Source organism: Mesoplodon mirus, assembly GCF_964341445.2.
Source record: "Mesoplodon mirus genome assembly, chromosome: 4".
Lineage (NCBI taxonomy): Eukaryota > Metazoa > Chordata > Mammalia > Artiodactyla > Ziphiidae > Mesoplodon > Mesoplodon mirus.
The window spans coordinates 4,758,363-4,782,641 of NC_138979.1; the positions used below are offsets into that span (position 1 = coordinate 4,758,363).

The following is a 24,279-nucleotide window of genomic DNA, read 5'->3' on the forward strand; positions in this document are numbered from 1 at the left end:
GGAGTCTAGGAGGCCACAGACACACACTGGGGTGTGTACATGCCCAGGACTATGTGCATGCCCATGAAAGATCTGAAAAGTCCCTACACTCTCACCTCTGGCTGACCCTGAAGGTCTGCACAAGCAGGAAGTGAAGGGTAAGGCAGAGTTTTTAACTGCCTATATGAGCGTTGAAGGCATGTCTTCAGACCGAGCCCTTCAGTAAAACCTGGGGAACTTTCTGGTTCTAGGCACTAAGGAAATACGTTCCCAATCATTAGCTGACCACTAAACTAAGTAGGCAAGATACTTCAGTAACCGCACTGGAAAAAGAATACAAAACTTTACAGAAATCATGAGGGAAAGTTACTAAACAAACAGCAACAAAAACCTTGTGGAGTGGAAATAAACTTATTTCCAGAGTTAAATATTCATTTTTCAACAAAAAATTATAAGAAATGCAAAGAAACACGGAAGTATGACCCATACCAGCAAAAGAAGCAGTCAATACAAACTGTTCCTGAAACAGCCACACCTCTGACTTACTGGACAAAGACTTTTTAAATCAGCTATGTTAAAGATGTTTAAAGAACTAGAGGAAAAAATGTCTAAAGAACTAAAAGAAAGTATGAGACAATTGCTCACCAAATAGAGACTATTAATAAAAAGGTAGAAATTGTTTTTTAAGAAATAAAATTCTGGAGTTAAAAAGTATAATAATTGAAAGGAAAACTTCACTGGAGAGGCCTAACAGTGAGTTTGACTAAGCAAAAGAAATAATCAACAAATTTGAGATTATCCAGTCTGAATAACGAGGGAAAAAAAGAAGAAAAATTTACAGAGTCTCAAAGATATTTGGAACATCACCAATCAAATCAAGATACACATAATGGGAGTCCTAGGAGAGGAATGAGATAAAGAGGCAGAAAGAATACTTGAAGAAATAAAGGCCAATAGCTTCCCAACGTTGATGAAAAACATTAATGTAAACATGCGGGAAGCTCGACAACATCCAAGTAAGATAATCTCAAGAAGCTCCACATCATAATCAAACTATCCAAAGATAGAGAATCTTAAAAGTAATAAGAGAGAAGTGATTCATCATGTCCAAGATTTTCTCAATATAATTAACACTGCTTTCTCATCAGAAACCCCAGAGACCAGAAGGCAGTAGGATGACATACTCAAAAGGCTGAAAGAAAATGACTGTTGACCAACAATTTTCTATCCAGCAAAACTGTCCTTCAAAAATAAAGGAAGAGTTAAGACACTCTTTTTTATTTTTAACATCTTTATTGGAGTATAAATGCTTTACAATGTTGTATTAGTTTCTGCTGTACAACAAAGTGAATCAGCCATATGTATACATATGTCCCCATATCCCCTCCCTCTTGAGCCTCCCTCCCACCTTCCCTATCCCATTCCTCTAGGTTGTCACAAAGTACCGAGCTGATCATCCTGTGCTATGCAGCAGCTTCCCACTAGCCTTCCATTTTACATTTGGTAGTGTATATATGTCAATGCTACTCTCTCACTTCATTCCTGCTTCCTCTCCCCTCATCCCCTCAAGTCTGTTCTCTACATCTGCATCTTTATTCCTGCCCTGCCACTAGGTTCATCAGCACTGCTTTTTAAAATTCCATATATATGCGTTAGCATACGGTATTTGTTTTTCTCTTTCTGACTTACTTCACTCTGTAGGACAGATTCTAGGTCCATCCAACTCACTACAAATAACTCAATTTCATTTCTTTTTATGGCTGAGTAATATTTCATTGTATATATGTGTCACATTTTCTTTAAAGACATTCTTAGATAAACAAAAATGGAGAGAATTTGTCACTAGCAGATCTACTCTACAAGAAATACTAAAGAAAATCCTTCAGGCCAAAATAAAAAGATACTTGAAAACAACTTAAATCCACATGAAGAAATAAAGGAAACTACATAGGTAAAAACAAAAGACAGTACGAATTTATTTTTTGTTTATACTTTTGTTTAATCTTTTTTTTTTTTTTTTGCTGTACACGGGCCTCTCACCACCATGGCCTCTCCCGCTGCGGAGCACAGGCTCCGGACGCGCAGGCTCCGGACGCGCAGGCTCAGCGGCCATGGCTCACGGGCCCAGCCGCTCCGTGGCATGTGGGATCTTCCCCGACCGGGGCACGAACCCGTGTCCCCTGCACCGGCAGGCGGACTCTCAACCACTGCGCCACCAGGGAAGCCCTAATCTTATATTATTTAAGGACAACTGCATAAAACAATAATTATAAATCTGTGCTGATGGGCGTACAATGTATAAAGATGTATTTATACGTTAATAATAACACAAAGGACTGTAGAGGGAAAGGGGCTATATAAGAGCAAAATTTTGTACTCTACTGAAATTAAATTTATATTGATTTGAACTAGATTGTTACATATTAAGATGTTATTTATGGGCTTCCCTGGTGGCGCAGTGGTTGAGAGTCCGCCTGCCGATGCAGGGAACACGGGTTCGTGCCCCGCTCTGGGAGGATCCCACATGCCGCGGAGCGGCTGGGCCCGTGAGCCATGGCCGCGGAGCCTGTGCTCCGCAAAGGGAGAGGCCGCAGTGGTGAGAGGCCCACGTACCGAAAAAAAAAATTAAAAATAAATAAATAAATAAATAAAAAGATGTTATTTATCATCCCCAGGGCAACCACTAAGAAAATAACTAAACAACACATAGTAAAAAATATAACAAGGAAATTAAAGTGGTACACTAGAGATTATCTACTTAATGTTAAAGAGGGTGGAAATGGATAAATAGAGGAACCAAAATACATAAGACAAATATAAAATAAATGGCAGATATAAATCCTACCTTATCAGTAATTACATTAAATGTAAATGGATTAAGTACTCCAATCAAAAGACAGAGATTGACAAAATGAATACAAAATAAAAATAAATTTTTAAATAATACAACTATATTTTATCTACAAAACACACATTTGAGATTGAAAAATATAAACATGTTAAAAGTAAAAGCATGGAAAAAGATATTCCATGCAAATAGTAAATAAAGAAGAGCTGGAGTGGCTATACTGATACTAGACAGAAGACTTTTAGACAAAAATTGTTACTAGAGACAAATAAGGATGTTTTATAATGATTAAAGTTTTTATTCATCAAGAAGATATGACAAATATAGACATATATGCACTGAACAATAAAGCCTCGAAATACATGAAGCAAAAACTGACAGAGTAGACTTCTCCTGACTCAGAATTTAAAGTAAAAACTCATAGGGCGTTTTAAAACTCCCTGTGGCAACACAGAGGGCTCCTGAAGTTCCCTTCTCCCACATACACACCAGTGAACACCTACACATGGAGCAATTCTATCAGTAAAATCCAGAAACTCAGTGACTCCTACATATAGAGCAACTGAGAAAACACAAACATCTAAATGAGTAGGAAAGGCTGAGACACACTCTCTTCATAAACCCCACCCATGGCACAGTGCCGTATAATCAGGAGGGAGCCCCTAATTGCCAGCTTCTCCCTGAATAGAGAAGGGTTTCAACCATACATCTAGCACCCCAAATTTTTAGGCTCCTGTTCCTCTATTTGAATAGGCCCCCCAAATGCCTAACTCTGGAAGCTAATGGGGTTTGCAGCCACGAGACCCATAGGACCACAGAAAATAAAGCAGCAGTTGTTAGTGGGCACCAAACACTTGCCATGGCTATTCTCCCAGGGCTCAGCTAAGAGGGAACAGATAAAAATGCCCATCTCTCAGTCTTTCCCTAGAAGGGGACTGACTGCATACTTTACAACTTGCTGCCTGGGGGGGTCCAGCTGCTAATTTGCATGCAGCGAGGGGCTAGCTGTGATCCTCCTGGGGGAGCTGGTGGGCCCTTCTGCCACCTTCTTTCTCCGACTTGCTGCAATGATAAAATCAGGTCACCAACAGGTCTCTGGAAGGAGCTTAGACACACACCTGGCTTATATACTTTCCCAGGTGCTGCCTGAGGGTCCAGCTTCTAATCAGTCTGCTTTTATGTGCTAACTGTGATCCTCTCCTTTGGGATATCATCAGGTATTGGCACACCCTCAACCACTGGGAGCCACTAAAAACAAAGACAACAGCTTGTATAACCACAAAGTTTTGAGTGACAAACAGGAACTTGGGCTGGATTGACTGATGAGGTTCATCTCCCACACAAGACCACTCTCAAGACTGGGAGAGGTGTCTCTTTTATCTAATGTGCAGAAACCAACACAGAGAGTCAAGGAAAATAAAGAAAAAGCAAAATATTTTCCAAGCAAAAGAACAAGATACATCTCCATACTGATATTAATAAAACAGAGACAAGTAATTTACCCAATAGAGAGTTCAGAATAACAGCTATAAAGATACTCAGTGAGGTCAGGAAAGTAATGCATGAACAAAGTAAGAATTTCAACAAAGAGAGAGAAAATATTAAAAAGTACCAAAGAGAAATCACAAAGCTGAAGAACACAATAACTTAAATGAAAAGTTCAGTAGAGGTGTTCAACAGCAGACTAGAAAACTGGAAGAAAGAAACAGTAAACTCAAACAAGGGCAGTCAAATATATCCTGAAGCAAAAAGAAAAAAAGAATCAAAAAGAGTCAAGCTAGCTTAAAGGACTTATGAGCCAACAGCAAGAGGATCAATCTACACATTACAGGAATTCAAGGAGAAGAGAGAGATGGGGGCAGAAAGCTTATTCAAAGAACGAGTGGCTGATAATTTCCCTAACCTTGGGAAAAGAAACAGACATCTAGATCCAGGAAGCATACATAAGGAGTACCAAATATAATGAATATAAAGAGACAAACACTGAGACACATTATATTAAATTGTCAAAAATTAAAGACAGAGAGATTCTTAAAAACAGCAAAAGAAAAGCAACGTGTTACATAAAAGGGAACCCTTGTAAGACAAAACAAATTTTTCAGGAGAAACTTTGCAGGCTGGAAGGGAGTGAGAAGATATATTTAAAGTGCTTAGAGATAAAAGCTTCCAGCCAAGAATACTCTACCTAGCAAAGCTGTCATTCAGAATTAAATGGGAGATAAAGAGTTTTCAAGACAAACAAAAGCTGGAAGAGTTCATCACCAATAGACCAGCCTTATAAGAAATGTCAAGGGGAAAAAATTCTTCAAGCTAAAATGAAAGGACACTAATTAGTAATATGAAAATATTTGAAAATATAAAACTCAACAGTAAAGGTAAGTGTATAGGAAAATCCAGCATAGTCTGATATTATAATGGTGGTAAGTAAATCACCTGTAACTGTTGTATAAAGGTTAAAAGACAAAAGTATGAAAAATAACTATAAATACAATAATTTGTTAATGTATACACAATATAAAAAGATGTAGGGGCTTCCCTGGTGGCGCAGTGGTTGAGAGTCCACCTGCCGATGCAGGGGACACGGGTTCGTGCCCCGATCCGGGAAGATCCCACATGCCGTGGAGCGGCTGGGCCCATGAGCCATGGCCGCAGAGCCTGTGCGTCTGGAGCCTGTGCTCCGCAACTGGAGAGGCCACAACAGCGAGAGGCCCGCGTACCACAAAAAAAAAAAAAAAAAAAAAAAAGATGTAAATTGTGACATCAAAAATATAAAAGGTCAGGGGAATGTAAAAATACAAACTGTTTGCATACATTCAAAGTTAAGTTGTTATCAGCTTTAAATACACTGTTATAACTCTAAGATGTTTCATGTAATCTTCACAATAACCACACAACAAAACCTATAGTAGATACACAAAATAAAAGGAAAACAATCTAAGTAATACTACTGAGAAATCATCAAATCACAAAGGAAGTGAGCAGAGAGGATGAAAGGAACAAAGGAAGGTCAGGACAGACAGAAAACAATTAACAAAATGGCAATATTAAGTGCATACCTACCAATAATTACTATAAATATAAATGAACTAAATTCTCCAATCAAAAAGCATAGAGTGGCTTAATAGATTAAAAAAGAAAAAAAACAAAAAACAAGATAACTATATGCTACAAGAGACTCATTCCAACTTTAGGACATACATAGGCTTAAAGTGAAGGGATTAAAAAAATTATTCCATGCAAATGGTGTTGAGAAAACTAGACAGCCACATGCAATAGAATACAACTGGTCCACTATCTAACACTATACAGAAAAACCAAATCAACATGATTATAGACTTGAATGTAAAACCTGAAATCATAAAAATCATAAAAGAAAACACGGGCAATAAACTCCTTGACATTAATCTTTTTGTATTTGACACTAACAGCAAAGGGAAAAAAAGCAAAAATAAACAAATGGGAATACATCAACCTAAAAAGGTTCTGCATAGCAAAGGAAACCATCAGCAAAATGAAAATGCAACCTCTTGAATGGGAGAAAATTTCTGCAAACCACATGTTTTAATAGAGGTTTAATATCTAAAATATACAAGGAACTTATACAACTCAATAGCAAAAAAATAACCCAATTCAAAAAATGAGCAAAGGACCTGAACAGATTTTTTTTTTTTCCAACGAAGACTTACAAATGGCTAAGAAGTACATGAAAAGGTGCTCAACATCACTAATCATCAGGGAAATGCAAATCAAAACCGCAATGAGGGCCTCCCTGGTGGCGCAGTGGTTGGGAGTCCGCCTGCCGATGCAGGGGATACGGGTTCGTGCCCCGGTCTGGGAGGATCCCATATGCCGCGGAGCGGCTGGGCCCGTGAGCCATGGCCGCTGAGCCTGTGCGTCCGGAGCCTGTGCTCCGCAACGGGAGAGGCCACAACAGTGAGAGGCCCGCGTACGGCAAAAAAAAAAAAAAAAAAACGCAATGAGATATCACCTCACACTTGTTTAGGCTAGCTATTATTAAAAAGATAAGAGATAACAAATGATGCAGAGGATGAAGAGAAAAGGGAACCCTGCTAGTGTGAATGTAAATTGGTACAGTCCTTTTGGAAAACAGTGTGGAGGTTCCTCAAAAAATTAAAAATAGGACTACCATATGATCCAGCAATCCCACTTCTTGGTATATATCCAAAGGAAATGAAATCACTATCTCGAAAAGATAGCTGCACTTCATGTTCATTGCAGCATTATTTATTATAGCCAAGACATGGAAACAACCTAAGTGTCCATCAACAGATGAATGATTAAGAAAATGTAGTAGGTATATACAATGGAATATTATTCAGCCTTTAAAAAGAGGGAAATTCTGCCATTTGCAACAGTATTGATTAACCTGGAGGGCATTATTCTAAGGAAATAAGCCAGACAGAGACAGACAGGTACTACATGATATTACTTATAGGTGGAATTTAAAAGTCAAACTCACAGAAACAGAGGGTAGAATGGTGGTTGTCAGGGGGCTGGGGGGTGGGAGGAATAGAGAGATGCTGGTAAAAGGGTACAAACTTTCAGTTATATGATAAATAAGGTCTTAGGATCTAATGTATAATATAGTGACTACAGTTGATAATACTATATGGTATCACTGAAATTTGCTAAGAGATTAGAACTTAAGTGTTCCCACCATAAAAAAAAAAAGGTAAATATGTGACGTGATGGTCATGTTTACTTGACGGTTAGGAATCCTTTCCCAACAAACATGTGTATCAAATCATCACCTCTTACACTTTAAATGTATTACAATTTTATGTCAGCTATACCTCAATAAAACTGAAGAAAAAAACTAAACATAAAAGTAAAAAGAAGTGAAAACTCCAGACTGACTTTTGAATGAACCTGAAGGAAATGAGCATGTAGCCCTTGCTCGCCAAGGTTGAATGAAGAGCCCTGACTTAGGGCATAATCAAAATTTAGCCACAAAGTAATTCAGTGAAGTATTCAATGGGATTTAATTAAGTAGATTTTTTAATGCACCCTGAAAAGTTCACTTTATTTGACATTTTTATTTCAGGAGGGAAATTGTTCATCTATGTCATGTCACTTGAGTTTTGTTTCGTATTTATTCACAAAGATAATCAGATCTAAATGCTTTTCTATTCATGGGAAAGCAAAATGGTTCCTGGGCACTTGTGAAGCCTGAGCCGACCAGTGATAAAAGATGAACACAACACTCTGAATAATAATCCTAACAATTTAGAATATTAGGGCAGAGAGACTTGTTCAGCGAGTCACTGCTTTCTGCCAGAATTCTTTCACCTTTTGAGGCTACAATGTTAGAAATTATATTTGGGGGGCATGATGTTGACCTTTCTGTTACAATATAAATTATTAAGACAAAGAAACAGGTATTTTTACTTTCCTTAGGTTTTTAATATACAGTGTTACTAGTATCCTGGTAATCTAAATAGATGATTGTGGGATTTTCTGACGGTAAATGGCACTTACCCATTCGAAGACATTCCAGAGAAGCTTGGCCCCAGTTCCTTGTATATGAAGACTCAATATAGTAGCAGTGACCATGGAAAGGAATCCACGCTGTGTGCTCTGACTCGGGGCATCTACCAGGTAGCTGTGGGGGTTCAGTGGCAGGGATTTCTGTTAATAAAAAGACATTTCAAATAAAGTAAGACCTGAAGTTTCTTTAGTACATAGAATAATATCTCAGCCATTAAGGAAACTTTCATTGCCTATCATTATTTTCTTTAAACTCTAATGGTAATCATTTGGATATGCCATTTCAGTTATTGAGTATTCTTTTTACTTTATCATTTTTTTTCATTTAAAATGTATTTCCATAGAAGGTACTATGGTATAACGGCGGTCAATCACATTCATAATTAAGCATGTAGATCTATAGATACCTACAAAGACGTTAATAAGTTCCCCTAAAAGGTCAACCAGAAATAATTTGCAAAGGCAGTCTTCCTTCTAGACATTTTTCCTTTTCTAGGATCCTAGTCCTTATAAAACCTTCTTAGCTATGACTGACATTGATGTTATAACTAAATGGTATAGGTAGAATTCTAGGACTTTACCACTGTCTGACTCTATAACTGTATTCTAGGACTGTATCACTGTAATATCACTGACTCTGATGAACCTACACATATTCTGATAAAATTATTTTGATATAGCTGTGCTGTCAACATCAAAAGTAATCATCATTTCCTGAGGACTCTGACACCATAGATTCAGAGGCCTATCCCGATAATAAAAATTCAGAAATGTATAAAGAGGAAATAAACTCTAGCAATGAAGAAAAATTTCTCTCTCTGTTATTTTGATCTATGTATATTTGTTTATTGCCAGGTCAGTCTCTGGTTAGGTGAAGGAATATGTTTTATCTTATCCTTAAGCTACCCTAAAACATGTGACTGTTTAAGAATATCAACGGTGGTTTGTATTAGCTTATTGAGAAAATTTCAAATTCCTTGATTGTTTTTGTGGATTCAATTACCGTCTGATCTTTTGCAGAGAAAATAAAAACTTTCATTGCAATGTGCTGTCTTCCAATAGCCGTCAAGATCCATATAAACACACGCTGACTTCAGTCTGGGCTCATCAGTGGCCCAATTAGTGTATCTCACCCTCCATTTATCAGTCCAAATATATTCATTATTGGTCTGCAAGAACAAAAACAACCATTGACATGGAGCCTGGCTTCATTCAGAAAATACCAAAAGAACCCAGCAAGGAGTAAAAAGTATATTTAAGACTGTGATTTGACAAAGAATCTTCAACATTTGGGAATAAAAAGAACATTATAAATTATTTCTACCAACTCAAATTCAGGAAATGCAGCCTTTTTTAAGAAAAAACTACTTCTTAAAGCTCCCCATGAAGACATCATTGGAAGCTATTCTGAAAAACACAGACTTAAAAACCTATGTCTTGGGCCTCCCTGGTGGCGCAGTGGTTGAGAGTCCGCCTGCCGATGCAGGGGATACGGGTTCGTGCCCCGGTCTGGGAGGATCCCATATGCCGCGGAGCGGCTGGGCCCGTGAGCCATGGCCGCTGAGCCTGTGCGTCCGGAGCCTGTGCTCCGCAGCGGGAGAGGCCACAGCAGTGAGAGGCCCGCGTACAGCAAAAAAAAAAAAAAAAAAAAAAAAAAAAAACCTATGTCTTATTCTAGAAAACTCTCTTTATTTGCAGGCCCTCAGTGCAAAAGAGGGGTTTTACCTTTGGAACAAATAAAACACATATTATATTATCATTGAAATGATAATAAAAACTAAGTCACTTTCATTGAACTCATGGACCCCTGAGAGAAACACTTATCTCTTCTAATCTTCTTACTGTTTGTCTGTTGAAACAGGGCCAACGACAAATGACTTATGCAAGGTGACATGGGTGGATAAGAGAGGAGCCTAGGTCTCTTACCTTCCAGTTAGGTGGTCTTTCAACCAAAATGAATCTGATGGCATCTTTTAAAGATAATTGTTTTATTCAATTTGCATACATCTTATTAAATTTATTTGGGCAGATTTATGGTCACATACAAATTAATTGACAACATCAAAAAGATTACTTATCAATAATGTTCTTTTGACAGTCTAAAAGAAATTTTACAGGTAAAGCCTTACAACAGATGCTGTATAACTTTAATCAGAGATAAGTGAATTTTTAAACCATTCAAACAGCTGTCCCCTTTTTAACTGCATTATTTAATTTACCAAAGCAATTACCCAAGATTTAATGACAAAATCAAAAGCATGCATTATCTCAAGTTAGAATTGTGTAGTATTCTACCATATTTAATCAAATAATGCTGGCATTATCATTAACTCCATAGATGTAATCAATATAACAGTATTGTTTTAGTTATAAATGTTGTGATAATGGAAAGCTATTTAATCTTTCTAACAATAAATAAAAGCCTATTTTAAATTCGTAAGAGAATTGGGACCATATTTGTGAGAAGAAAATATATGAATTATCAAGAGAATTAGTTACTAAAAATAGATTCAACATAGAAGTAAAAATGCTGTGCTTAAGTTTAAACACAGAAATCGTTGTGTAACTACTTACTTTTAAACGTTTACTAACCTACTTAGGAAATACTCATTGCAAGAAGTGTAAATGTTGATCTCTGCATCATGGTAGAAGAAGTTCTACAAAGTCTGGCGCCAGTCTACTTTCCAGTTATACCCCCTTATCTCCTTTTATTTCTTCTTGGTACTCCTTCCTTATAAGCCACCATCCTAGACCACATCTGTAAAGTTTGACTTTCTCTGAGAAGCCCTGTTGGTCCTCTCCCCTTGCACAAATGATCGCTTTTCTCTCCTCTCCCAGCATTTTGTATATACCTCTCTTTGACACTGTATTATCTCTTAATTACTTGTTGACATCTCTATTTATTGTACTAGGAAGTTTGCTGATTGACTAGTTAGACGGATGTATGGATGGATGGAGGATAGATGGATCCCCTGGCATCAGGGAAGACTCATTTTAGGAAAATTCTGGCAACTCCCACACCGCTCTTACTTCTGTGCCTCAACCTTCACTTTACACCATCTTTTGCCAACCTTCCTTCTCTGTTATGGAATACAGGGAATTGACCTCAATGAAATCTGTCATACACGGATGGAAGCTGCACAGCTTCAGAACAGATAGCAACTCTAGAATGACTTTTCACAAAAAATAAGGAATATCCTCATCGCCCAGGAACTATGCCCCTGACGCTTTCTTAATTCCTATGGCATAGTTGTAATCATGACACTAGAAAGAAATAAGTTAATAAATAAAACTGTTTAGATGCAGAACTGAATTTTCATACTCAAAATATACAGTAACCCTGTATATTAAAAACCTAAGTAAAGTAAAAATAATAATATCAGTTAGGTAAGTCTTAGTTTGATTTCTGACATAACATCACTAACTTGCTAGATCCTTGCACTGGGTCCTAGAGAGACTGGGTCTTGTACATGTCAGTATCATTTCCAAAGCCCAGCAGGTTTTTACACACAACAAGTATTCAACAGAATGAACAGAAGAGAATCATATTCAATTTATCAATCATGTCAAGTCGCACATGTTTCCAGCATCTTACCAAGTTACTGTTCAGGGCGATCCACACAGGTTCATTCAGTGTTTGCATCTGCATCCATGCAAATGCATTACTATAGGGATCTAGAATGCTAGCAATCAGGGAAGTGTGAAGCTTGCAATAATCATCTGCTTCGTGCCACTGCAGCTTTAATTTCATGAGTGAATAGCTACTTTCACCATATTTAATAAAGCCATCTGTTGGAATTGCTGTTGGAGAACTAGGCAAGGAAGGGTCTGGAATAAAAAATTATTTCCATTAATATTAAACATTACCTGAGTGTCATCAGTACATGACTTCTATACCTCACACATCCTAAAAAGAATCTGAATAGCACAATTCAAACCGTCAGGTGTTAAACATATTTTCATGAGCCATTTCATACCAGAACACAAAGTTCTGTTTTTTAATCAGTACACCTGATTGAATTAAGTCATTTCCAAACTCTATTTAGAATATTAAGGTAAATACACGATCAAGTTTCTGAACTATAAAACCAAAAAGACTTGCAAATACTATGAGATCTAGTATCTGGATGAAAGACACACCACAGTTTAATCTCATAAATTAAAGAACATCTATCATCCTGTCAACACGAATCTTTTTATTTTTTTCCATCTTGGTCGAATTTTAAGGTCAAGAACAGTCTTCCTCTCCTTCCCTTCCCCCACCCGACTCTGTTCCATTCCACCCATGAATTTGCATCTATTTGTATCTATTTGACTTCACCTGTGAATCATGTACCTTCAAGAAATTGGTTTATGCTCTGGAATGAAGCCATAAAACAGTTTCCACTTCATTTAACCTTGATCCCAGGATCAAGCTTTAATCTTATGATTTCCCATGTGAACCCCATATCTTATCCAAACTGAAGCCGTTGCAAGCTGGCGTCACTCTGGCTTTCTGATCTTTCCTCCACAATCTCTCAGCATGCATTTCTAATAACTACTCTAGACCCACCCATACTTTGTGCCACTTACTGTCAAGACCCAAAAAAATCTTGTTTCTGGGCGCCTGAGCTGATGCCTTAGGGCAGAACAGAGGCAGGCGGATGACAGCCAGAGGGTGAAATCTGACCTGTTGTCTGTTTTTGTAGCCCATGAGTTTTTAAATGGTTGGGGAAAAAAAAACAATGAAAAATATTTTGTGACATGTAAACAATACATGAAATTCAAATTTGTGTTCATAAATAAAGTTTCATTGGAACTCGGCCACGCTCATTTGTTTACGTACTGTCTACGATTGTCTGCGATCACAGCAGAGTTGAGTCACTGCAACAAAAACATTATGGTCTACAAAGCTTGCAATATTTATAATCTGTCTCTTACAGAAAAAGGTTGCCAACCCCTGGTCTAGGGTTCCAGATATCCCTGTCTACTGATGTTGTCTTGGCCAATTCTCCAACCTGTTCCACTGCATATACCAACGCAACCCACCATGTGCCTTGTTCTGTCACTCCAAGAACGCCAAACTTTCTTTTGAAGACTCTGGTGAGGCAACAATTTTAATTCAGCAAGGAGGGCAGCCTCCCCTTTCTTCTGCTGTTGCTGCCACCGTGTGTTGATAGAATAGCATTAAACCAAGAGACCCAGCCCCGGATCCTTACATGTTACAGCCAGTAGGAAGTAAACAGTCTCATCATTTCCCAGCTTGGAGAGAGCTGGGTTTGTCTTAACAACATGGGAAAAGTTTTGGACTGCTAAAAGTGCCCAATGAAGCTTGAGATAAAGCTTGAAGAAGCTTCACCAAAGGCTATATGCAGCCAGGAAATTAGCTCATTTATCCAATTAGCTTGTTTATTAAAACACTCATAGAAAAAATTATAAGGAAAAAACTAAATTACTGAGAGGTTATTTTCAGGTGGTTCGATTATAGGTAATTTTTTCTCTTTATGCTTCTCTGTATTTTCTAAAATTTCATCAAGGGACATGTGTTTCATCAAGGGATTGTTTTTAAGTGCTTTATATTCATATGTATTCATTCATGTTTTTATTTATGTATCTTTATATTTACATGAATTCATATATATTCATTCATACATACTCATATATATGAATAAAAACAACACTGTTTTACTTTTTATTTATTTAATTTTATTCTTTTGGCCACGCCGCACAGATTGCGGGATCTTAGTTCCCCAACCAGGGATCAAACCCAGGCCCCAGCAGTGAAAGCCCTGAGTCCTAACCACTGGACCACCAGGGACTTTCTGAAAACAACACTTTTAAAAAATACTGAACACACATTCTTTGCTGAAATTTTAGAAAATATAGAAAAGCATAAAAATGAGAAAAAAATTACTTAGAATCTAACCACCTCAATATTTTAGTGTTTCCTCATAATTGTTATATATAGAGAGATATATATAGATGTATAGACATATTATATATAATATAAATGCAAATATATATACATAGAGAGAGAGCGTTAGAAAGAGACAGTTTTTTTTTTGTTTGTTTTTTTTTTTTCTTTTTGCGGTATGCGGGCCTCTCACTGTTGTGGCCTCTCCGTTGCGGAGCACAGGCTCCGGACGCGCAGGCCCAGCGGCCATGGCTCACGGGCCCAGCTGCTCCGCGGCATATGGGATCCTCCCAGACCGGGGCACGAACCCGTATCCCCTGCATTGGCAGGCGGACTCTCAACCACTGCGCCACCAGGGAGGCCCAGAAAGAGACAGTTTTTGATAAATGAAGAAAAATACAATAGTACAATGAAGGAACTAAAGGTCTTAATCCCACGATGCAAACATATCCACTATTCCTATTTTGAGGCATTTCCATTGCCTTCTTGTTCTTTTTTTTTTAAGGGGGTTCAAAGTGTTTTTTGCATCATCAGTAATCTATAAAATTTCATATTCTGCCTTTTTTACGTTAACACTGTCGACCTTTCCCGAAACCTAAGTCATTAAAAATTGTTAAAATATCTTTTGTCGGCAGCAAATATTCTATCCCTTGTGTTTACAGGAAGAAGAGAAAGATTTTAAACAAGTTTAGGAATCATCATTCCCTCCTGGAAGGGGACTCCCTTCTTTCCCCAAAGATTGGAAGCACAGATGCATTACCAGTGGCCTAAGATTCTGGTGCTCGAAGGGTGTAGCAGAGAGAGAAGAGCGGCCTGGCCTGGGCCTTCTTTTGGATCAATAGGAGGTTAGAATTCCTGCAGGACTTTGCAATCATCTGAAAATACCTTCAGTGATTTTCAGTCATTGTCATGAATTGATATCAGTTCCCTGATTCCCCAGAAAGTATAGAACAATTTGTTAGATCCGGGAGATCAAGTAGCTTCTAATTCAAGCTCCTCTGAGGGCTCTGCTCAGGATGACAGCAACCCACCTCACCTTCAACCCTCATCTCTAATCTGTCTTGATTTTCTGAACCTCTTCTCATGTAGCCAAACGCTTCTATTCTAATTTCACTTGAAACTAAAATGCACAGGACCATAATCTTGATTCTTGGTCAATATCCACACATCTGTTTTATTTTCCTTGCACCATAGTTAGGCTTCCTAAGATGAAAAAAGGACCACAAATAAGACATCTACATTTTTAGAGACACAGAATATATAACAAGTAATGAGGCAGATAGGGTGTTTTGGGGCAATGGTTCTCAAATTATACAAATTGAAGTGAGGTATCCCTACTCTGACATTTTTTTCTTTTAAGGTAGAGGTAAGCAAACATCCAAATTTCTAACAAAATTAGAAAAAGTTTCAACCTCTAGTTTAATCTACGCAAACTTTCTGGTAATGGATAAGGGGGCACATTCATGAATAAATTACGGAAAATATCCTTTTTGTCTGTCACAGCCATCCGTGGATGAAAGGGAGAATCAAATAAACATGTTGATGGGGACTTCCCTGGCGGTCCAGTGATTAAGACTCCGTGCTTCCACTGCAGGGGGTGCAGGTTCGATCCTTCGTCGGGGAACTAATATCCCACATGCCACATGGCACGGCCAAAAAAAAAATTTAATTATTTAATTAAAAAAATTTTTTTAAACCAACGTGTTGATGTGCAAGGGAAGGGTCACTTTTTTAAAACAAAACTTTATTTTTTTAGAGCAGTTTAAGACTCACAGCAAAATTGAGAAGAATGTCACTTTTTAAAAAGTATGGAAAAACCCCACCTCTTACAGCCCAGCGAGGTCTGGTAGGACTTACCGGGAAGTGTCTGGCATACATAACCTCGCTTACTGTCACAGGTGTCATCCATCCATTTTCCTGCATCCCTTGACTTCCCTCCGATAATAAGAACACAGTCAGCCTGTATATTCATGGAGAAGAAAAAAAAAGCCAAATGTGGATGGATAATTATTTAAACCAATTCATTAATAAGCAACAACAACAAAAAATCCTTTATCCCTAACCTCCAACTGTTAGGATAGTCCTAATTCATTTACAGCATGTTCAATTCATCCCTACTTTCCACGCAACTGGCCAACTTCCATGCAGATCCCTCACTGAACCCTTGCTATTTTAATTGAAAATTAAGCAGAGTTGGATAAATTTTGGAGCTGGTTCTGAGAAATGCTGCTGTCAGAAATCTCATTAATTCCCTGAAAGCTACCACAGCTTTCACCAGGGCCAGAGCGGTCTTCTCAGCCTCCAGCCTCATTATCCCATGAGCCTCAACTATCAGGAACCCCTAACTGTACATTTCAAAGATTCTCTGTGCATCCCCATCTCCCTTCTTAGCTATTCTTATCTTTCATTATCCTGGCCCAGCATCTCTGCTCTAAACCAGGAAACCTACACAGAACAAGCATGTTTCCACTACACAATGCACGTGAACGTTTCTCTCCCACTCTCTTTATCAAACTGTATTTAATCCTCTTCATTTTACAGTCCTGAAATTGTAACAACACAATATATGTGTTTTGATTCCAATTTTGTGGAATACAAACTTTATATTTTTATACATGCTAAGAAAAAAATCTAGGAAGAAAACCAACAAAACAGTGGGGTTTTCTTCCTGGAAGGTGAGTTTACAGATTTTGTTTGTTTCTGTTGTTTCTCCTTTTCATTATGTTCTAAAAACAAAAAAACTTGTGCAACAATGGATTTTTTTGTTTTAAATGAAATTTACCACTCATCCACGAAATCTTTCTAAGCAAACCCTATCTCACTCCAGTCTACTTTTCAGCCCTCATTTATGTAATAAGGATTGAAAGAATTTCTCCCCAGAAAGTCACTTACCCACAACCAGAATATATCTAAACTACACATAGCTACCAAATTAATTATCATAAAGATATCATCTTGATGAGATTGTTTTTCTGCTCAAACCTTTTTTTTTTTTGCTGCCTATCTGACAAAGTCCAAACTCTTTCTTAGGGCATCTAAATTTCTCTGAATTCTGCTTTCCATGTTCTAAAGTTCATGCTTACTTCTTTTCTGCATAAAACTTCTACTATATCTGAAGTTCTTTATTTCCGCCCAAACCCATCTTGTGCCTTTTTCTTAAAGACTTTATTCACCTTTCCCACTTAACACGACCTTCCCCATCCTCTTGCCATTATCCCCTAATCATGATTTAAACTTCTTGGGAAGAAAGACCCACATTCTTCTTCACATGCCTCCTTTCCATCAAATGAAGAGCTCCACAGATATGTGCTGCCTGATTAGATCACTACATCCCACAGGAAGTTTCTTTCCTCCTAACTACTATCATGCTTTATAGCTGATCTTCTCATTACACACTTTCATTTTGTTCCTGTCGTCTTTCTTGTAGAAGACTTGGGGTGTAGCTTAGGTGTAAGCTTCTTCAAGGTAGAATAAAATCTTATGCGCCTTCATGATTTCCACAATGCCTAGTATGGTGTTTAACACTGATTAGTCGGCTTCAGTGATATAAGATTAAAAATAGTGAAATAAAGAAGCAATTTTCATGTACCACAATGTTCATTGAAGCTCTATTTACAATAGCCAGGACACGGAAGCAACCTAAGTGTCCACCGACAGATGAATGGATAAAGAAGATGTGGCACATATACACAATGGAATATTACTCAGCCATAAAAAGAAACGAAACTGAGCTATTTGTAGTGAGGTGGATGGACCTAGAGTCTGTCTTACAGAGTGAAGTAAGTCAGAAAGAGAAAAACAAACACCGTATGCTAACACATATATATGGAATCTAAAGAAAAAAAAAAAAAGGTCATGAAGAACCTAGGGGCAGGACGGGAATAAAAACACAGACCTACTAGAGAATGGACTTGAGGATATGGGGAGGGGGAAGGGTAAGCTGTGACAAAGCGAGAGAGACGCATGGACATATATACCCTACCAAACGTAAGGTAGATAGCTAGTGGGAAGAAGCCGCATAGCACAGGGAGATCAGCTCGGTGCTTTGTGACCACCTAGAGGGGTGGGATAGGGAGGGTGGGAGGGAGACGCAAGGGGGAGGAGATATGGGGATATATGTGTACGTATAGCTGATTCACTTTGTTATAAAGCAGAAACTAACACAACAATGTAAAGCAATTATACTCCAATAAAGATGTTAAAAATAAATAATTAAAAAATGTTTTTAAATTTTTTTTAAAAAGAAGCAATTGTCTGTCTTTTAGGTTAATGCACTTAGCACTTAGCAGAGTGTTTGACACAGAGTAAGCACTCTGCGAACAGTAGCTCATGATGATGATGATGATAACTTTAGAAGCAGTAGGAGCTTGCAGAACTACACCCCAAAGACTACAACAGTTTCAAGAGTTTAGGGGTAGCTGATGCAAAGAACATCGCTAACTCTGGTTTCAAGTGCACATGCTGACTACAACCTGGGCCCATACTGGAGCTGGCTTTCCCTATTCCTCACTACCATCACCATCTATGTCCTCCCACCCCCAACCCAAAGATGAAGAGTCCTTAACTGAATGTATAACCCTTCCTTCAAGGCTGGCTCAGTCTGAAACAGTTAAAATGTGCAAGAATGAATCGGATCAAGGAGTACTCTGGCAGAATTTTTCACAGAAGATTAACCACTAATATGGCGACCTGAAGCAAACGGACAGAGTATGGAGAGGTGACCGGACAGCGATATTTACATCTTCATAAGAAAGACTGCTCCTTCTCCCACCAGGGTAACCTTTCCCCCAGTTTGTGTAATGAACTCCTCGGCCATCCGTCCAAAGGAAGGTGTGCTCTGAATTGACATCATTCAGCCCAGTCCAGGTGTGAAAAGTGGAGTTTTTCATATGATATGTAAGGAATGCTGAAAGAAAGTTTCACAAGATAATTGTGAACTTTGAGGGGAAAGACTCCGATATCAAAAATACTCAGAAGACATTAATTTACAAATACCGAGCATGTGATCAATGCCTTTATTATCATTTAAAAGCACTTACCGTGAAAACAAACACAGTCTAACCTGAGCAGCATGTTAGCACTTCAGCTTTGGACTTTGAAAATTTTCTCATAATAAAAGTCTAGGTTTTACCTGGGTCACTGCAGATAGTTGTATAGGTTGTGCCCTACCCAAGGACACTGGGGCGCTGGGGCCGGCAGGGCTGAAGTCCACCCTATGCCCCACCCTCCATTTTGTACACCCAGATCTGGGTTGTGGCTGCCTACCATTCTGCAGGAAGAGGTACATTTTTCTAATTCACGCATGGTCATCCTGTACTAGTCAGCAGGTGTCCTGTTTCTATAAATAAGATAACCTGATTATACTGGGTTGGCCAAAAAGTTCGTTCGGGTTCTTCCAAAATGGATAAAGGCCTAAATGTAAGGCCAGACACTATCAAACTCTTAGAGGAAAACATAGGCAGAACACTCTATGACATAAATCACAGCAAGATCCTTCTTGACCTACCTCCTAGAAAAATGGAAATAAAAACAAAAATAAAGAAATGGGACCTAATGAAACTTAAAAGCTTTTGCACAGCAAAGGAAACCATAAACAAGACCAAAAGACAACCCTCAGAATGGGAGAAAATATTTGCAAATGAAACAACTGACAAAGGATTAATCTCCAAGATTTACAAGCAGCTCATGCAGCTCAATAACAACAACAACAAAAAAACCCAATCCAAAAATGGGCAGAAGACCTAAATAGACATTTCTCCAAAGAAGATATACAGATTGCCAACAAACACATGAAAGGATGCTCAACATCATTAATCATTAGAGAAATGCAAATCAAAACTACAATGAGATATCATCTCACACCAGTCAGAATGGCCATCATCAAAAAATCTAGAAACAATAAATGCTGGAGAGGGTGTGGAGAAAAGGGAACCCTCTTGCATTGTTGGTGGGAATGTAAATTGGTGCAGCCACTATGGAGAAAGTATGGAGTTTCCTTAAAAAACTAAAAATAGAACTACCATATGACCCAGCAATCCCACTACTGGGCATACACCCTGAGAAAACCATAATTCAAAAAGAGTCATGTACCAAAATGTTCATTGCAGCTCTATTTACAATAGCCAGGACATGGAAGCAACCTAAGTGTCCATCATCGGATGAACGGATAAAGAAGATGTGGCACATATATACAATGGAATATTACTCAGCCATAAAAAGAAACGAAATTGAGATATTTGTAATGAGGTGGATGGACCTAGAGTCTGTCATACAGAGTGAAGTAAGTCAGAAAGAGAAAAACAAATACCATACGTTAACACATATATATGGAATCTAAGGGAAAAAAAAAAGGTCATGAAGAACCTAGGGTAAGATGGGAATAAAGACACAGACCTACTAGAGAATGGACTTGAGCACACGGGGAGGGGGAAGGGTAAGCTGGGATGAAGTGAGAGAGAGGCATGGACATATATACACTACCAAACATAAAACAGATAGCTAGTGGGAAGCAGCCGCATAGCACAGGGAGATCAGCTCGGTGCTTTGTGACCACCTAGAGGGGTGGGATAGAGAGGGTGGGAAGGAGGGAGATGCAAGAGGGAAGAGATATGGGAACATATGTATATGTATAACTGATTCACTTTGTTATAAAGCAGAAACTAACACACCATTGTAAAGCAATTATACTCCAATAAAGATGTTAAAAAGAAAGGCATGGAGATTAAAAAAAAATGTTATGGAAAAACCTGAACGAACTTTTTGGCCAACATAATAATAACTAGGGGCCAAAGAGAGCTCTTAATCTAAAAAAGTTCTGAAAATAAAAACTATTTGTCAAAATGAAAAAGCATTAGGCTGTCAAATGATCACCACCTTGGACTGCCAAACCAAAAGAGCTACCCAAATGGAACTCCTCCAGGGCAGCCAGTTCCTAGGGGTCAGCAGCCAACCACGTCCACTGCGCATGCTTGGACCCAGGGGGCATCTTGGTGCTAAGTGCTCACATCATTGGGAGAGAAAATCAGAGAAAGCAGGACAAATATGGCCTCTTGCTTCTTTATCAATTCTGTGGCAGACAGGATGTTGGCAAATATCCAGAAACTGTAAAAGGCTTAAATGTACTTGTTCCCCATCCCTTTTCCAGCAGCCCATCCCCATGCCTGCCACACCATGGCAGCTGCCTTCTGAGGCCAGCAACCTCACCTGCCAGGAGCTGTGGACACCAAGGACACTAGATGGACACCGAGTGAATGAGCACGGACTCTACAGGACAATTTCCAAACTCTGCTTAAACACGACTCCTGAATGCAAATAGGAAACCAAATGACTAAGCACTTGGGTTACTAACAGAAAATGTAGAATAGAAAGAAGGCCACAGAGATTATCTGTTTATTCATGAACAAACAGTTCCACAGAAGGGTCATTTTTACGTGCTTACTCTTCGGCAGAGCAATAAACGCCACTACACTGCTCAGAGATTTGCTTACTTCTCAATTAACTCAAAGTAAAAACAAAAAGAAATTTCTTACAATATTTTTCAGAAAGAAAAGAGCATGGGTAGATATTTACTTTGTTTTCTTTTTTATTTCCTAAATAAGATCATAACTCTTGCCTTATCCCCAACTTGAAATGAAATGTGGAAAAGCTCTACCTGCCAATATTTCAACACTGACTTGTTTTCTGCCAAGAACCACAAAAAGAATTCAACAGCGTGTGCCTGTGTTGCCAGGAATAATGTTAGTTTATCTGAAAATTGTTCCCTTCTGCACATCTCTATGGCCCAGGTTCTAATTTTGTTATGGCAAGAATTAGCTCTTTGTGGTTAAGAGAGGGAATCAATTACTGTGTTTCTCTGCTGGGTAGCTAAGCCCAGAATGTGGTAGACCAGTTAGAGAACTGTGAGTATTATATTCCTGAATTTTTTGTGTGTGCTATGGTTTGACACTTTTCTTCCAGAGTCTGGCAAGCTGCTGAACTTGTCAAAGGTTCTCAGTGCAAGCCTGGTTGATTTACTGTAGAGTGTGTTCCAAGAAAGCACATGGTAGCATTTATGGAGTGAAATTAACATTTAGGAGAGTGCCACACAGCGTTCCAAGGTCTCTCTTCTTTCTTATCTTTTTTGAGGTATATCATTTTTTTCCAATAAATGATTTTGTAAGTCAAAGAACCTCAGAACCAAAAGGGAACTTAGAAATCATCCAGCCTACATCTTTCCCCAATGACATCGCATAAATTCCTACACACAACAAATATGCATTGAGCATCTTCCATGCTACATACCAGTCAACATGTGACTCTGCAGCACCCATTTCAGTACCTTCCAACAAAAGCATTTTCACAGCCCTTTAAAAAAACTCACAAAGCATCCCATCCAATTAGTTCTAATTGTTAGAATAACCTCCTAATTTTGAGCCTACATTTGTTTCCCTGTAACTGCCACTCATGGGTTCTAAGTCTTCCTTCTTTAGTGGGACGACCCTTCAAAGTTCACATCCTCTTTTCCAGGCTGTGAAACCTAGGGTCTTTCAAACCGTCCTCACTCGCTGCTGGCTGTGGTTTCCAAACCTTCATCAGTTTAGCTGCTGTCATCTGAAAGGCCCGCAGTTGGTCAACATCATTTTTAAAGTAACTAATTTAACCTAATATCTACTTCAGGTAAGGTGGCCCCAAAAAGACCATGCGAAAGGGATCAAGTACCTTTCTCTTGACCACAATATAACGAATTTTACAATCTGCTATATGTAAGTGGTGTGATTCTTCATCCCGTTCTTCAAAGCTCTGGCTTATCCTTATGTTTTATCAAATTTTTTTTTCTCAATTTGTTCAAAGTTCATATTGAAAAATTAGTTTTATTGCATTATAAATTCTATATCAAGTGACTAGAAGAGCAGTAAATGGAAAATGAGCAATTTTTAATTTTATTCCTGGAACTACTCTTCTTCTTTGACTCTTTGGTGAAAAAACTGGTTTGGCAGAAACAGATGGAATTGAAGCTGGAAGACCCAGTTTGATTCCCAGTCCTACCCTTTACCCTCTAAGCTCCCTGATCTAAGTCTCCCTGAGCACATTTCCTCATTCACAAGGGACTAATGATTCCTGCTTCATAGACTTGTTATGAAAATGGAAAGGCAATTTACATATAAAATGCTCAGCATAAGGCCTACAACTCATAAAATAGCTCCCAGTATGTGCTTGTTTTCCCTTCCTAGTCTTTACTCTGGAACACCAAAAAATCATTTACTATAAGCAACATTCTACCATTTTAGGGAAAAAAGTTACATATTTATGTGCATCACTGACTGTACAATGGCCCACACACCTTGCTCTTTTTCATTGTGTATGGACGCCAGATTTCCTCCAAATCCTATGCAAGCTTTTCGTGCCTCTTGCCAATTTTTTCTTTCTTCTTCAACAAATCCAAAGATTTTGAAACACTCGGATGGAAGGAGAAAAAAATCATAGGGATTACATAAAGATAACAGTATTTGCTCTAAAGAAATCAAAATGATCCATGAAGATTAGAGCTAAATATACATTTGCTCACAACCAAATAGAAATGCAAAAAATTGTTAGTTTTATTACCCATCAGCTTTCTTTGCAAAGTTTTTTCTCCCTTGGAACAAAGGGCACAACTATTTGGGTAATACCGTCAACTCTACTATCAATTCCCACAGAGAATTTAACATGGAATTTCCACATATTCTTGCCTAAAATTTTTTAAAGTGATGAGGCAAGCAAACATTAACTTGAAGCTGAAAGATTTGCATTGCCACTCTCCACACTAGTCAGTGATGTGACTACAACTAAGTTTTCTTAGTACCTTGTAATTATAAAAATTCCAACCTTCCTTACAACCTCCTGGGACCGAGGGTGTGGTAGGGAAAGCCGTGGCATTGATACTACTGTTATGGCGTTGACAAATGAAGGCATTTGGAGAACCACAGTTAATGTCATTCCAGAACCCTGATAAAGAACAGAATAGTTCAATTAGATTTACATGCTTAAAAACAGTTTTTTTAAAAAACTTTTTAAAAAACACTTTTTTAAAAAA

The 24,279-nt window shown here is 38.3% G+C and overlaps 1 protein-coding gene across 1 annotated transcript in view; it reads right to left on the reverse strand.

Annotated features, from left to right (window-relative positions):
- Positions 1–24,279, reverse strand: part of MRC1 (mannose receptor C-type 1) — a 98,224-nt gene that overhangs the window by 6,281 nt on the left and 67,664 nt on the right. The window contains exons 20-26 of the mRNA XM_082617051.1: positions 24,049–24,191; positions 23,548–23,662; positions 18,968–19,134; positions 16,086–16,188; positions 11,931–12,163; positions 9,339–9,504; positions 8,327–8,476 (exon numbers count right to left, since the gene is read on the reverse strand). Coding sequence (XP_082473177.1) covers positions 8,327–8,476; positions 9,339–9,504; positions 11,931–12,163; positions 16,086–16,188; positions 18,968–19,134; positions 23,548–23,662; positions 24,049–24,191 — 1,077 coding nt within the window. The remainder of the gene's footprint in view (positions 1–8,326; positions 8,477–9,338; positions 9,505–11,930; positions 12,164–16,085; positions 16,189–18,967; positions 19,135–23,547; positions 23,663–24,048; positions 24,192–24,279) is intronic.